At 40.2% G+C, this 15973-nt stretch overlaps 2 protein-coding genes across 9 annotated transcripts in view; one reads left to right on the top strand and one right to left on the bottom strand.

Annotated features, from left to right (window-relative positions):
• Positions 1-170: 170 nt before the first annotated feature.
• FKBP7 (FKBP prolyl isomerase 7) lies at positions 171-7940 on the bottom strand. Of its 5 annotated transcripts, none has more exons than XM_061434269.1 (4): positions 7632-7940; positions 6150-6301; positions 1642-1775; positions 171-505 (listed from the first exon to the last, which is right to left on the bottom strand). In XM_061434269.1, exons 1-4 carry the CDS (start codon positions 7838-7840, stop codon positions 344-346), a joined length of 657 nt encoding a protein of 218 aa, XP_061290253.1. In that variant the 5' UTR covers positions 7841-7940; the 3' UTR covers positions 171-343. The 5 variants fall into 5 exon arrangements, 3 of the variants coding, with proteins under 3 accessions (XP_061290253.1, XP_061290261.1, XP_061290272.1); XM_061434277.1 differs by having other exon boundaries at positions 1642-1772; XR_009739710.1 differs by lacking the exon at positions 171-505 and adding an exon at positions 3011-3126 and having other exon boundaries at positions 1688-1775.
• A 3611-nt stretch (positions 7941-11551) lies between these two features.
• The window catches only part of PLEKHA3 (pleckstrin homology domain containing A3), a 29780-nt gene continuing 25358 nt past the window's right edge, over positions 11552-15973 (top strand). For 2 of the 4 annotated variants that reach the window (XM_061434232.1, XM_061434250.1), the window contains exon 1: positions 11552-11684. In XM_061434232.1, the coding sequence (XP_061290216.1) occupies positions 11645-11684 (40 nt within the window). In that variant the 5' untranslated portion in view covers positions 11552-11644. Of the gene's footprint in view, positions 11685-11731; positions 12497-13472; positions 15000-15973 lie in introns of those variants that run through there. The other 2 variants (XM_061434259.1, XM_061434242.1) reach the window with 2 other exon arrangements.

Raw genomic sequence — 15973 nt, 5'->3', positions numbered from 1 at the left:
CTATACATGCTGTTAAGGTTAGAGTTGGGAAGAACTTGTAAATTATGACAGAGGTGTCTTCCTATAACTTGAAGGGGAAAAAATTGCCTAATACGATGCAGAGGTCGATTTCATGGTACTGCAATTCATGTTAACAGAATAAAGCAATAGGAAACACAATCATGCCTATGTGAAAGTTAAATTTTGCAAAAAAGCCTCACATTTATTATTCCAATATTACATGTATTGAAGGATCAAAATATGTTCATGAGGGAAAAACAGAAAATATAATGCAGAGAAAAGTGACTTTGTTTTATATATAAAATACAGTAAATAGCTAAGAAAATTTAGAAATAAAAATATGCTATAGTTCATCATGTTGATAGACATTGTATTCCTTAGAAGAAATGAAGCCATCACCATCATGGTCGTTCTTCTTAAAAAAATCCTCTAAAACTGCAGTCTGATATGACTGGTCACGTGGCTTCTCATCTTTTTCAAATTCCTTTTTCAGGTAATGACTTATCTAGAGGGCCAAAATAATGTTGCTTTAATAAAAAAGACACCACAATACATTTCCAGAAACTCTGAGAAAACTTTCAAGAAACATATCTCAGACTACTTACTATACGTGATACAAAAATTTAAAAGGCTATTTGAGGTTTTATTTTTTTCAACCTTTGAAGCAATTTTCTGCAGAGAAACAGATCTTCAAATTAGCTTCCCCTGAGGTTATAGATGGTTAATGGTACATACTCAGAGATTAACATCTGAATGTTAATGGCAACCTGTTCCACTGTACTTGCCTGGAGAATTCCATGGACAGAGGAGCCTGGCGGGCTACAGTCCATGGGGTCAGAGTCAAACATGACTGAGCAACTGAGCATGCATGCACACGCATGCTGTACAATAGGTCCTTGTTTATTTTATATATAGTAGTGTGGATCTGTTAATCCCAAATTCCCAGTTTATCCTTTCCCTCTTCCTTTCCCCTTTGGTAACCATAGTTTGTTTTCTATGTCTGTGAGTCTGTTTCTATTTTGTATCATTTTTTTAGATTCCATAGGTAAGTGATATCATATGATATTTGTCTTTCAGCTCATTTAGTATGATAATCTCTATGTCCACTTATGTTGCTGCAAATGGCATTATTTCATTCTTTTTTATGGCTAAGTAATATTCCATTGTATGTATGTATGTATACCACATCTTTATCCATTTGTCTGCCAGTGGACATTTAGGGTGCTTCTGTGTCTTGGATATTGTAAATAGTGCTGCAATGAACAGGGGTGCCTGTTAGCTTTTCAAATTATAGGTTTGTCTGTATCTATGTCCAGGAATGGGATTGCTGGGTCACATGACTCTATTTTTAGAGTCATGATGCCTGTAGAGATTAGTTTGGTATTTTAATGACCCTCTTGCAGGGAAGAAAGGAAATTAAACAGGTTGACTCCCTTTCAACTTTTATATTAAACAAGAACAACAACAAAAAATAAACAAGAACATTTTCTTCTTAGAATTTAATATTTCTGTAATTAGCTCTATGAAAGCAAATTAATTAGCCCATGCTAGATAGAAGTAAACATAATAGCTTTAACACAGATGTATCTAAATGGGAATAACAATTTAGAGTACTGTCCATATGAAATCTGTTTGAATTACCTCAGTTTTAGAAAGTTGCCTGTCATTGTCCGTGTCTATCTGTTTAAACGTTTCAACGCTTCGTGGTCCTTTGGTCACAGCATAAAGTTCAATCTCAAAAATCAATGTTGCATCAGGTGGAATCTTGCCTTCTGCTAAAGGTATGAATTTTAACAGTTTAACTTTCATGAGGATAATGGTCAAATATTTATTTACAAATAGCCATGATAGCATTATGATTGTATTATTTCATATTTATAAAAATTGCTTTCTAAATATTTCTTAGGAACACTTTTCTCATATGTTTTCAAAACAAGTAAGTTCTAAAGACTTAGGGGACCATTTCCTGATTAAATTTAAATAAATATAATTCATGTAATTTTTAATAATATACTCCAGCATTATACAAGAAAGAGCTAGCGCAGAGAAGAAATTCACAGTCAGAAATATTTCAAAGATCAGTATCTTTTAGAAAATGATTTTGTTCAGTTATTTGGAAATATGAATAAAATATATGTCTTAATATACCTGTTTGTCAGATTTGTCATATAGACAAAAAATACTGCAATAACAGAACAAACTAGTAACAATTTCATGAAGAAAATTCTAATCACAAAAAAACTCTTTTAAGTATTAAGTTAAATAGTTCCCTTTAATAAAGTTAGCCAATTAAGTAATGTCACAGATGATTTTAGCAAGCTATGGCCTCTTCAGATGGCCATTCATAAAAGTGACTGGCAGTGGGTGGCTTTTGTCACCACTCAAATATATAGGTACTCAAAAATATAGTTACTCAAATATTTGTTGAATAAATGGTGTCTATCACTTATCTTAAAAAATGGCTGTTTGTTCTTCAATGAAAACTAATTTTTTAATGAAAAAGTGGAGGATTCTTGCTAAAATATTTATATAATTCAAAGAAAAAAGCTCGAAAGTTACAGCCAAAGGAAGTACTGGAGTGGGGTGCCATCGCCTTCTCCGGAAGTAGATCAGTCATCTCCAAACCAGGACACACAAAAATCTACCCATATATCACATGACTAATGTGACCATCCCAACCAACATACATTACCTAACTTTTAGAGTAAAAGATTGAGTCAATGATAATTTTACAAGATCCATCCCCATTCTGTCTCATTAAGATCTCTTTATGACAGAAGAAAAACTTTTCCTGACAATAATTAAAAACAAATTCAAAATTCTTAAGGAAAACTATTACAAGTTGAAGTTCCCCCCAAATTCAACTGTAAACATAGAATAAATTGCCAGTTAGTTTTATCTTACTAAAAAATGATAGTATAAAGAAGAGAAAAACATGCATTTACTATAGAATTACTTGTATTTAGAAGATCAGAAGACTTAGGAGTTAATGTAAAGAATCTATACATACCACATGTACTGTTAGTTAAAGCACTAACAAATCACATGCATTTCAAGACATGCAGAGGTGCTCTGTGACATTAGGCAAGAATATTGTGCAGAAGAAAAGACTTCTTCAAGTACTACCTAAAATAAAGTTACAGCTTAGGTTAGGTCTTAATAACAACTTATTTAGAAAAGCTTATTCAATCAAGATATTGTGTGTTAAGCAGTTGCTTATGGTCTGCACAGCAGCTTTTAAAATTATTGAATTCAAGCTATTAGTAATTTATTATAAATAATACAGGTAAACTAGCAGTTAGCTACATTCCAAAGAACACAGTTTTGTTGGGCTTCAGTTTCCTTACATATAAGATGGAGGTTTTGGTGACATTGTTATACTAGTGAGGTTCATTATATTTATTGAAGACACCTCAAACTGAGTATGAACTAACTTCTTCACGTCAAATTTATACATTTTTGCTACAAGGGTCTAGCTTATTAATAGCTTAGGTTGCCTGGGTAGTCATTCATATCTAAGCATAAATTAGTTTACAATAAGGATAAAATTAGTAATCATTTGCCATGTGGTAACAGGACCTAGTATGAGCACCAGTTGACAAGAGATGTGGGTGCTCTTGTAGCAGGAAGAATGCTCTCTTGTCTACAAGAGAGCAAGAGAAATTCTGAAAATGAGATTTAAGGAGGCTGAAAGGCGAACTCTGCCTGTATTAGTTTATCTAGAATTGGGCTCAGTCTATGACACCGTTTTTAGGACAAGATTACATTCAATTTAACTTATCTTCAATTCTCTCTCTCCTAGGCTCCTTTACAACTAAAAATAGGATACCTTAATTATGGTTTTGTGGGAGCTATTTTGATGGAATCAAATTAGTGGCAAAAAACTTTGAAAGTGAAGATGTAGTTATCTGGACTGTCTCTTTAGGAGTTTTAAATCTGAGTCTGATTTGTATCACTAACATCCCTCCAGTCCAATTTGGGGGCAGTGATCCTTGTTCCTGCTGGAAAGAATAGGCAAGGGAACCAGCTCTTCTAATGAGTAAAACAACAGCCTTAAAGAGGGCCTGCCATTTCAATGAAATATTGGGGTGTAAAGACAATATTTCATTTAGAAACCCTTAATTACTTTAATTATATACTAAATATTTCAAATAGCTGGGGTTAAGAAGGACTCAAACTAAAATGAGGTGGTAAAAATTCTTTCTTTAGGGAATTCTCTGGAGGTCCAGTGTTTAAGATCCTGTGTTTCTACTGCAGGGAGCACAGGGTTTGATCCCTCGTCTGGGAGCTAAGATTCCTGCAGACCACAGGGCACAGCCAAAAAAAAAGTCTTTCTAGTTTTCACACAGTAAAAGGAAGAAAGGACCCAACTGAGAATGCTAGAGACCAGCTCTCTGCCATACCACCCATTTTCCCCTCTTAAAAAAATTTTTCTGTTCTTCTCCACTTCTGTGTTTGGTAGTCAGTTAGTTGTGTCTGACTCTTTGTGACCCATGGACTGTAGCCCACCAGGCTCCTCTGTCCATGGAATTCTTCAGGCAAGAATACTGGAGTGGGTTGCCATTTTCTTCCCCAGGGGATCTTCCCAACCCAGGCATCGAACCCAGGTCTCCTGCACTGCAGGCAGACTCTTTACCTTTGGAGCCACCTGGGAAGCCCCACTTTAGTGATTTTTAAAAATTTAATTTTGGAAAAATTAATACATGCCTTTGTCTGTCTGGTTTATTTTCAGTTAGCATAATACCCTTTAGGTCCATCCATGTGGTTGCACATGGCAAGATTTCTTTCCTCTTTATGGCTGAGAAATATTCCATTGTGTGTGTGTGTGTGTGTGTGCGTGTGTGTGTGTGTGTGGTGTGTGTATCTATAGCACATCTTTATCCACTCATTCATATTTTTTGGTGAGTGGGCCACTTGTTTATGAAGTTGCCTATTTCTAGGACAGGTCATCATATATGTTTATACATGCTGCAAACATTTTCCTCATGTATCTGCTTAACCTAGGTTCTCATAGCTTACTCAAGGATTTTAAAAATAGCAATATATTGAAAGAAGCTGTTCATTTTTCTATATTTCAAGGCTTCTCCTGAATTTGGATAGTAGTGACTAATAGCTTGTTATGTTTCAGATGTTCTTTCTACAATGTTCCAATGCTGTCCTTTTACTTTAAAATCATAAGTTCCAGTTTCCTGAGTTTTATGAATTTGACTTTGGTACTCCTTACAAAAAGTTTTTTTCTATAGACATTTATATAATAATTAATAAAATAACTTATACTTAAATGACTAAGGTAGAGTTTATAAAATATACACTGTAATTATGAATATTGCCTCTGTGGGGAGTAAAGAACTCTGGCCAGAGACTTGTATTGCAACAATGGCTTAATTTCTCGATATGTAAAAAGAGAGAACTGGGCTGGGCTGGATTCCATATAGCTAAAGTTTATTGGACCCTATCAGATCAGATCAGATCAGATCAGTTGCTCAGTTGTGTCTGACTCTTTGTGACCCATGAATCACAGCACGCCAGGCCTCCCTGTTATGATTTTTCATTTTTTTAGTGATTCAAAACTTTTAATTGTGGGAAAACACAATTAAAATAAAATTTATCATTGTAACCATTTTAAGTGTAGAATTAGTTCAGTGGTGGTAAGTATATCCACATTGCACCCAGTCTCTAGAACTATTTCATCTTGCAGAACTGAAACTCTACACCTATTAAATAACAACTGCCTATATTCCACCCTCTCTCCCTTGGCTCTGGCAACCACCCTGGTCTTCCTGGCTCTATGAATTTGACTATTCTAGGCACTTTATATAAGTGGGATCATACAGTATTGGTTTTGTGTTTGGCTTATTTCACTTAGCATAATGTATTCAAGGTTCATCCATGTTGTAGCATATATCCGAATTTCTTTCATTTTTGAGGCTGAATAATATTCCACTGAATGTATATACCACATTTTGTTTATCCATTCTTATGCCAATCGACATTTGGGTTATTTTCAGTTTTTGGCTATTTTGACTAATGCTGCTGTGAACATAGTTGTAACAATGAGTTACTCATAGTAACTTTGAGAGTCTGCTTTCAATTTTTTTGACTATATACCCAGAAGTGTATGATTTATTTTTACCATATTTTTACCTTACCATAGCCTTCCTTTCCATATGCAAATGAAGGAGGTATAATCAATTTTCGCTTCTCTCCAGGACACATATCCATCATCCCAATGTCTAGGCCTTTTATGACTTGTCCAACACCAAGAACAAACCATTTGGGGTGGCCTTCATTTTGTGTCCGGCTGTAATTAAAAACAGCAACCAGGTAAGTTGATTTGAAGGAAAATAAAATCAAACTTTAAAATACAGCTGAATATTTAGTTCCTATGTAAAACTGGAAACCTCTCTAACCATGTCTTTTCCTATATTAAGACTCATTCGGAATCCCATTGTGGGGTCTTTGGCTCAAACTTCCCTCATAATAGCCAGACAGAGGTTTGATTTGCCCAAAGCTAGTCATTAGGAGCGGAGAAGGCAATGGCACCCAACTCCAGTACTTTTGCCTAGAAAATCCCATGGACGGAGGAGCCTGGTAGGCTGCAGTCCATGGGGTCACTAGAGTCAGACAGGACTGAGCGACTTCACTTTCACTTTTCAATTTCATGCATTGAAGGAGGAGGTGGCAACCCACTCCAGTGTTCTTGCCCGGAGAATCCCAGGGACGGGGAAGCCTGGTGGGCTGCCGTCTATGGGGTCGCACAGAGTTGGACACAACTGAAGTGACTTAACAGCAGCAGCAGTCATTAGGAGTCATCTCATTTTCTTTTTTCTTGTCATCTTTACAAAAACTACTCAACAGTTAACTTTTTAATGGGTCTCCTGCCCCTAACTGCATAGTTTGTCCAAATTACATATTTAACCATTCTGTATTTATTCCAAAAAAAATTGGATGGTGCAGGTTTAGCCTCAAAAAGTCATTTGAATCATGATTAAAATTTGTATCTTCTTAATAAATCTCTCTATTTTCTTCTAAATGGAAAGAATTAACTTTCCCCAATCTTATTTTTATAGGGAAGTAGCACAGAAGGAGAAAAGACATTCTATCTCTGAGTAATAAAACATCAATTAAATCAGAGTAAGTAGTGGTGGGACGAAGGGGCAGGGCACAGAGACACAGGGTCTGAAAATCACCAGAGAAAAGTCATTGTAGTGGCTTCTAGTAGTGGAAAGCGGCCTCCAGTCAGTAAATATTGTGCTTCTGAAGGCCAGATAAACTATTCTACATAATCCTCTGTAAGGAGACTCCAACCCACAGCAAAGGAAAAGTGTGAACATTCTTAAAAACAGTACCTTGACTTACTACGATAGGCAGTGGTGAGGAGAGCGTATAGATGTAGTGTATTTTTAATAATTTCTTGGGCCAACATTTTCCGTAATTTAAAAAATAATATTCCACATAATAGGGAAATACTGTGTCAAATCCTATTTTCCTCCTAGAAAGTTCAGAAAGGGTGAACTCTTACTGTTCAAAATCAACCTCAAACAACCCAGTAAATTAGGCTTCTGGTTGGTGGAGGGAGGTTAGATTTAGTGCATCAACTGGACTCGGGAGCTGTTCTCATCATATCCTACCTGCAGTAGAATTTCGAGCCGTCTTTAGCCAAGAAGCCGTCGTAATGGGCATTTAGCAGGTCTCCCTTTTTGCTTGTCTTAGAACAATTTTCTGGACGATGCAAAACTTCTATTTTCACTTCCTCTGTGGTCTCCTCTGCCTTTTGTCCCTGAGCAGTAAAAATGCCCCACACGTAAAAGAAAAGGATTAATCTGAATAAGAAATGCATGATTCCTGGATTCACCCCCCAGATGATCACTGCGTTCCCGCAAGCGTGTCAGTTGCAGGCGGGTGGTAGCAGCTGTAGCCCATTTCCGACGCGTGGCAGGCGAGCATTGTCCTACGTCACAAAGGGCCAGGGGCGGGGTGAAGCGTAGCACCGCCCCTTCCCCCTGCGGCGAGCCCAACCCTTGGAATTTGTGTCAGTTGGCTGCTGGCTGCACCCCTGTGGTACCCCGCGCTTTCACGGACGGTTCTCAGTCCCTAAGGCAACACTGTACTTTTGCATCGCATCTCCTTTCCAAGTCCTCATATTTACAGCCAGTTTCCTCAGGGTTCGATAGTAAAGTTCTCTCTTTTATTTTTTTGAAACTGGCGAAAAACGAAATAAAAAGACTAAGGTGGGAGGTTGTAATCAGGAATACACGATTGGCCGTGAAAGGCTTCTCCTCAGATTCCTAGAGAACTAGTGCGCATCGGGAGAGGCAATCTTGTTTTTGGGGTTTCCCTGAAGCGCCTTCTTAAGGTCAGAGTCATACATTAAGAGGTTTCAGGCTAAGCCACATACTAGTAAACAGGTGCCCCTGCTCCCTCTGGTTAAAAGCCTTTCCGCAGAGCTGACTAGCGATTTGGGACCGGCTACAGGTTTGCATTTTCCTTTCTTCCCCACTTGGGGTCGCCCTTGATTTGAGGGCTGTGAAAGTGCAGCACTCAATATGCCAGCAAATTTGGAAAACTCAGCAGGGGCCACAGGACTGGAAAAAAATCAGTTTTCATGCCAATCCCAAAGAAAGGCAATGCTAAAGAATGCTCAAACTACCGCACATTTGCACTTATCTCACACGCTAGCAAAGTAATGCTGAAAATTCTCCAAGCCAGGCTTCAACAGTTCGTGAACTGTGAACTTCCACATGTTCAAGCTGGATTTAGAAAAGGCAGAGGAACCAGAGATCAAATAGAAAACATCTGTTGGATCTTTGAAAAAATGAGAAAGTTCCAGAAAAACATCTGCTTTATTGACTATGCCAAAGCCTTTGACTCTGTGGATCACAACAAGCTGTGGAAAATTCTGAAAGAGATGGGAATACCAGACCACCTGACCTGGCTCTTGAGAAATCTGTATGCAGGTCAAGAAGCAACAGTTAGAACTGGACATGAAACAACAGATGGTTCCAAATTGGGAAATGAGTATGTCAAGTCTGTATATTGTCACCCTGCTTATTTAACTTATATCATGAGAAATGCTGGGCTGGATGAAGCACAAGCTGGAATCAAGGTTGCTGGGAGAAATATCAATAACCCCAGATATGCAGATGACACCACCCTTATGGCAGAAAGCGGAGAACTAAACAGCCTCTTAATGAAAGTGAAAGAGGACAGTAAAAAAGTTGGCTTAAAACTTAACATTAAAAAAACTAAGCATCTGGTCCCATCGTGGCAGATCAATGGGGAAACAATAGAAACAGTGACAGACTTTATGTTCTTGGGTTCCAAAATCACTGCAGATGGTGACTGCAGCCAGGAAATTAAAAGACACTTGCTCCTTGGAAGAAAAGTTATGACCAACCTAGACAGCATATTAAAAAGCAGAGATATTACTTTGCCAACAAAGGTCAGTCTAGTCAAAGCTTTGGTTTTTCCAGTAGTCATGTATGGATGTAAGAATTGGACTATAAAGAAAGCTGAGCGCTGAAGAATTGATGCCTTTGAACTGTGGTGTTGGAGAAGACCCTTGAGAGTCCCTTGGACTGCAAGCAGATTCAACCAGTCCATCCTAAAAGAAATCAGTCCTGAATATTCATTGGAAGGACTGATGCTGAAACTGAAACTCCAGTCCTTTGGTCACCTGATGTGAAGAACTGACTGACTTGAAAAGACCCTGATGCTTGGAATGATTGAAGGTGGGAGGAGAAGGGGACAACAGAGGATGAGATGGTTGGATAGCATCACCGACTCAATGGACATGAGTTTGAGTAAGCTCTGGGAGATGATGGACAGGGAAGCCTGGTGTACTGCAGTCCATGGGGTTGTGTAGAGTCAGACACAACTGAGCGACTGAACTGAACTGAGGTGCGGGTAAATTTCATGCTGTTGCTTTTCTTACCAACTCTTTGAGATGTCATTATCCACATTCCACAGACGAGAAAACGAGGTAATTTGAGTCTTGGGCATTCTATTTTAATCTCACACAGTTAATACGCAGCAGGGATATGACGAAGTCTGACACAAAAGTCGTATATGAGTTTTTGAGTCGTATATGCTCACCTTCGACATTTTAGTATAAAAACTTTATAATATATACAATAAATTTTACTATCCCATCACCGCGGTCTTAAACCCACTACTTGTATATTATCATATCCATCTGGCCATCTAACCATCAATTCACTGTATTTCCAGGCGAATACTCTTACCCAAACTAGGACTTCAGCTAAAGCCTGGTTCTCCAATGGGAGATATTACCTACCTCGGTGATGCTAAGAAAAGCAGCATCAGTGAGGCTGCTTTAAGCTTTAAAGTGTGCAAAATTCCATACATCTGAAAATTATTGTCAGTTATACATGGGGATAGGGCTCCAGATGTGGGTTCGATCCCTGGGTCGCGAAGATAACCCTGGAGAAGGAATGGCAACCCACTCCAGTATTTTTGCCTGGGAAATCCTGTGGACAGAAGAGCTTGGCGGGCTATAATCCATGGGTCGCAAAGAGTTGACACAGTTTAAGATTAAACAGCAGCAGCAGCATACATAAGGATGGTCATTTCCAAATAGAATTTTAAAAAATCCTAAAAGCGAGGGGAGACTTTCATTTTTTAAATAAACTCCAAAGCTTGCTCCCATGTTCTATGTTCTAAATGAAGTAGTGGCTAAGATATATTGCGTGGTGACAATTCCTTGGGGCCCCTCGCTGTTCCCTGCCGGAAGACTCTCAGAGGCACACCACCTTCCTAGGAGATAATTTCTCAGATCCCCCGAATGTGAAGAAGATGCAAAGTTAACATAAATAGGAAATCTTTAATTTTTTTAAAAGCAACCACCGGAGGGACCGGAGGCTCAATAACGGGAAAACCTGAGAGGCCTAAATCAGCGCCTGACTGACGAATGCGCTGGGGGCTAGTCCTCGGGTTGGCTCAGGGGCTGCGAGCACAGTGGAGTCTGCGTGCGCTAGTTCTGGGCCCTGAGGCTTAGGCCCCAGGATACCGGGGAGCGGTCGGCCCAGGACTCAGCGTACGGGATGAGAGTGGGACCCCGTAAGACGCCAGCCGAGGGTCTGTAGGAGAATGAGGAGGAGTCAGGACTCTGGCCCGCCCTCTTCGCGTAGCCTCTGGCTCGGCGAAGGGGCTGTAGGCCGCGCCCGCTCCTCCAGCCCCGCCGCCGGGGAGGGGTTTCCCGGGACGCGCCGGCCCCTTTCATCCAGGAAGTGAAAGCGACGTCGGGGTCAATGAAAATAAACGGGCAACCCGGGGTGGAAGGAAGGCGGGCTAGAAGGAGGGAGCGCTCGGCAGCGGAAACGCGAACGGAAGGCCGGCCGGGGTCGCGATTTTGCCGCCGCCTCCTCGGGGGCTAGCCCGGGGATGCCTGAGCCCACGTCTCGCGGCTCCCGAGCTCCACGCAGCGGCCGCCGTCCGGGCCTTTGAGGGCCGCCACGTCCCTGCGGCGCGCGCGGCCTGAGGGCGGCTTGGTGCCGGCTGGGGGCGCTGGGGGCGCCGCGGGCGGGGCCCGGGCGGGCGGGGAGGGGTTGCCCAGGCTCTGCGTTTCCCGCATCACTTCGGCTGGCGCTGGGCCAGGAGGATGCTCGGCGCAGGGCTGTGAAGCATGGAGGGGGTTCTGTACAAGTGGACCAACTATCTGACGGGTATGATGGGGTCGGGTGTCCCGGGGGGCGGCGGGGCGCTCCGGCGGGCAGGCTGAGGAGAAGGCGGGTCAGGGACTCCTCCTTCCTTTGCCTGCCAGGGGGAACCCCACAGCGAAACCGGCTGTTTGGTTTCCGGGTTTAATCCCTCTCTCTGTCCCTTGTAAGTACCCATTTGGCTTCTTGAGGGGATAGTTCGAGACTGCGCACCATCCTCCTGACGGTGGGAAGTGCACCTGACCACTTCTTTGCCTGTGTAATAATACTTCTCTTTCCTCCTCTAGCTTCCGGAACCATTCTTACTCTACATATGTTGATGCAATCTCTGTCTTTACTCGCACTTAATTCAGTATTCTGTTAATAACTGAGTTGTTGGGACATAGGACTGGAATGAACCCTTTAAGATCAAGTTTTCGTTTTAAGGAATCTTTTCACTATATCTTTTAATTTTGTTTAGCAACACGGTTTATTTTAAAAGTTCTCTTGTTGAAGTCGTTCGAGCATAACAAGCAAGATTTTGGAAGCTGTTCCAAGATCATATTCTCTTAGAGGTTGATTGTCAATGAGTTATGCTTGTGCTTTGGAATTCAGTTAAGTTTTCGAGAAATTGTGGGAGAAAGTACAGGAAAGAAGGTGGAGCCGGCAAGTCAGTTTCACTCGTGAAGTGGATTGAAAGGAATAATTCCAAAAAGCTAGGTGTTTCTGCAGCAATGAGAGACCAGCCGGGAAGGGCCCTTTTCCGTAACACCAACAGTCTGGCTTATTAAAAGAGACTTAAATCTGAGTTGTAGTCCCATCCCTGCCATCAACTAATGGTAAGAACAAATCATTTTTTCTCTCAAGATCTGAGACTGATAGTGCCAGGGTGATCAACTAGTTTATCCTGAAGGTGTTTTTCAACTCCAGAATTCTATGATCTCACTAAATTAGAGGAAAAGGAATGGATTTAAAATATGGTTAAATGGCAAACAGGTATCTTGGTTTAGTGTAATAGGCCAGTATTTGCTGCCTGCTTGTTCACTCAGCCAAAAGCAATTGTATGGTACGTTCATCTTGTGTACATCTAAACTTGTGCAAAATCTGCACATAAACACTTTTTAAGACATAAGCACTGAGCTACAATTGTCTCTTTTTTTTATTAATTGGAATGCTAAAAACAGATTTATAGCAGCAAATGCTTTATATGATACATAGATGTTTTGTTGCATTAAAATGTCAAACACTTTATTTCTATAACATGTTTTAAGGAAAAACATTAGAAAAATGATGCAAATTTTTTTTTATTACGAATTTTCACATGGGCAGTTGTGAGAACAGATATTCTGTTGAGTTTAACTTTGAGACCCTAGCTACTATGTTTTGAGATGCAAATGAATCATCTCATTGCAAATATGCATAAGCACAGTGTCTTGGGAGTTCATGTGAGGAACCTCTTATGTGTAGCCCAGAGCAATGGGTGATTACTAAGATAAGTCATAATTTATTCCAGGAACGAAGTGTAGTCTAGTGACCCTCCAGCTAGTTGTGCTTTTAACCTTGTGTGCTTGAAGTTTTTATCTTTGTAGAGCATTTAAGTTCACTGCTAGTATGGCGCATAGGAGCTTGATAAAATGAAATCTTTTATTTGGAAGAGCTCTTCTTAATATTTAAATTTGGCTCAGTGGCATGCTTATTATTACTTTTAGTTCATCTTAGGTCAGAAGGATGAGTGACTGTTCATACTGTGATCTTTAAGGAACCTTCCAGTTCCATGACAGTGTTCTTTGAGAATCCTTTGTAGAGAATAAGAATTTCAGTAACATTTGATAGTTTGAGATTAAAAAACATGTGTTTTGAAAAAGTAGTAAAAAAGGGAATACCTAAGAATCTTTTTTGCAGATATAGTCCTCATATATATGTGTGAATCAGTTGAGATGATTTTATTAATTATTTCTTCAAAGAGGTATGTAGAGAAGGTCAATAGCAGTCTTTACCATTTGAGCCACCAGGGACGCTCTTAATAGCAGTCTTAATTAGATTAATATATTTAACTATAGTCACCTCTCAAGTTGGTATAAATTCTAAATGAATCATTCTGCTCAATATTTATTTGAAAGAGATTCTGAATCACAATAACACAAGCTTACAAAATCACAATGTGTTCCATAAAGACAATGGACCTGGGGTAGAGGAGTGCATTTTCACTGTACGCTGCTTACAGTTTGTCAGGCTGAATTAATGTTTGGAAAGAAACCATTTTCATCATTTCTATGCATGCCCAGTACAGTATACTCTCGTGGATAAACTGCATATCTCTGCTCTCATATGTGCGCTCAGTCGCTCAGTTGTGTCTGACTCTTCAACTCCATGGACCACCAGGCCCCTCTGTCCATGGAATTTTCCAGGCAGGAATACTAGAGTAGGTAGCCATTTCCTCCTCCAGAGGATCTTCCCAACCCAGGGATTGAACCCACCTCTCCTGCATTACAGGTGGGTTCTTTACCACTGAGCCACCTGGGAAGCCCCATACTCTCATGGGTAACAGGCAATATCTTAATTTTCTAGTATTTAATTATTCATTCACTCAATCACATTTTTTTTTTTTTTAAAGCACCTGGTATCTGCCAGGCATCTTTCCTACGTTCTGGGAATGTAGTGATGAACAAGATAAAGTTCATGTACCAATTTGCTAGGCCTCATTAAGGAATATAGTGTTTCATAAAAAGAATTTTCCAAGCATCTGAAACTTGGTTTTGGATATCCATCCCTCTGAACGATATTACCATGTTCTCTACTGTGAAATTTAATCTTTTTATGATAACTCAGCATTGTCATTTCAAAAGCGTAACCGGTAAAACCTTTTGGGGAGGTAAATCCTGAGTCTATATCAGGGTTTAAGAATGAATTCCCTATCTGTCTCTGTCTTGGTACTATTTGACCCATAAAAACTGAACTGATTAATCATATAGCAGTCAGTGTCTAAAGTGACCAGGCTGAATGGTGATTTAATAGTCACAGAAAGAACAAGGGCAGTCATACTGCCTCCAGCATGGTCACCCTGTTATTAATCAGTGAACCGTTGTAAATCAGTGCATGCTTGATAAGATTTCAGGGAACACTTGAGTTTGATTGCAAAGAGTAGAAGTTAAGCTTCAAGGAAAGCCCTCATCCTCATCCCCAAATCTGGAGCATTGGAGCCAAATCTGTGATAAGTTGTGTTCTGTAGCACTGAATAAACACTAATTAAATGAATTATTTTCAGTGTCTAGCACTTCTGCCTGTGCTGTGTAAGCAGGGCAAAGAGAGAGGAGTGATGGGAACCCATGCTCTCACCACAGGGTATGCAACTTCTCTGTAAGAGACTGGAATTCTTTTGGCACTCACTGTGTGCAAGGGGGTTGGTGGTGGTGTTCTGGCTGTTGTTCAGTTGCTAAGTTGTGTCCAACTCTTTGCAACCCCTGGACTGCAGCATGCCTGGCTCCCTTCTCCTTCACTGTCTCCTGGAGTTTGCTCAAACTCATGTCCATTGAGTCGGTGATACTCTCTACCATTTCATCCTCTGTCTCCATCCCCTTCTCCTGCCCTCAGTCTTTCCCAGCATCAGAGTCTTCTCCAGTGAGTCAGCTCTTCGCATCAGTTGGCTGAAGTATTGGAGTTTCAGCTTCACATTCAGTCCATCCAGTGAATATTCAGGGTTGATTTCCTTTAGGATTGGGACTCTCAAGAGTCTTCTCCAACACCACAATTTGAAAGCATCAGTTCTCTGATGCTCAACCTTCTTTTTGGTCCAACTCTCACATCTGTACATGACTACTGGAAAAACCGTAGCTTTGACTGTATGTACCTTTGTTGGCAAAGTGATGTCTCTGCTTTTTTTTTTTTTTTTTTAGGAGCCTGGTAGGCTACAGTCTATGGGGTCACAAAGAGTCAGACACAACTGAGTGACTTCACTTTCACTTTCTACATCTGTACATGACTACTGGAAAAACCATAGCCTTGAGTCATCTAAACATATTCATTGTTTGAAACAGTCATTGTGCATAAGCTCTGTCTCTCTGCCAGACTTAGTTAGCACTTAAGTGATAAAGAGTCGAAGCTTACTGATGTCCTCTTTTAAAAATACTCTATTTATTACATATCTGTAAGTTCCACTTCCAACAGAAATAGACTGCAGACTCTCACATTAAGCCTCATGTGTAAAATGCTGTTATGGTTGAACTTTTGATCATCATCACATTCATTGATTATTAATTGGTTCCAAAACTGTGCACCAGGCACGTAAGGAGGGGTGCTACAGCATACTCACAAAGGGG

This window comes from Bos javanicus, chromosome 2 (assembly GCF_032452875.1).
Source record: "Bos javanicus breed banteng chromosome 2, ARS-OSU_banteng_1.0, whole genome shotgun sequence".
Taxonomy (NCBI): domain Eukaryota; kingdom Metazoa; phylum Chordata; class Mammalia; order Artiodactyla; family Bovidae; genus Bos; species Bos javanicus.
This window is presented reverse-complemented; position numbering and strand designations above follow the sequence as displayed.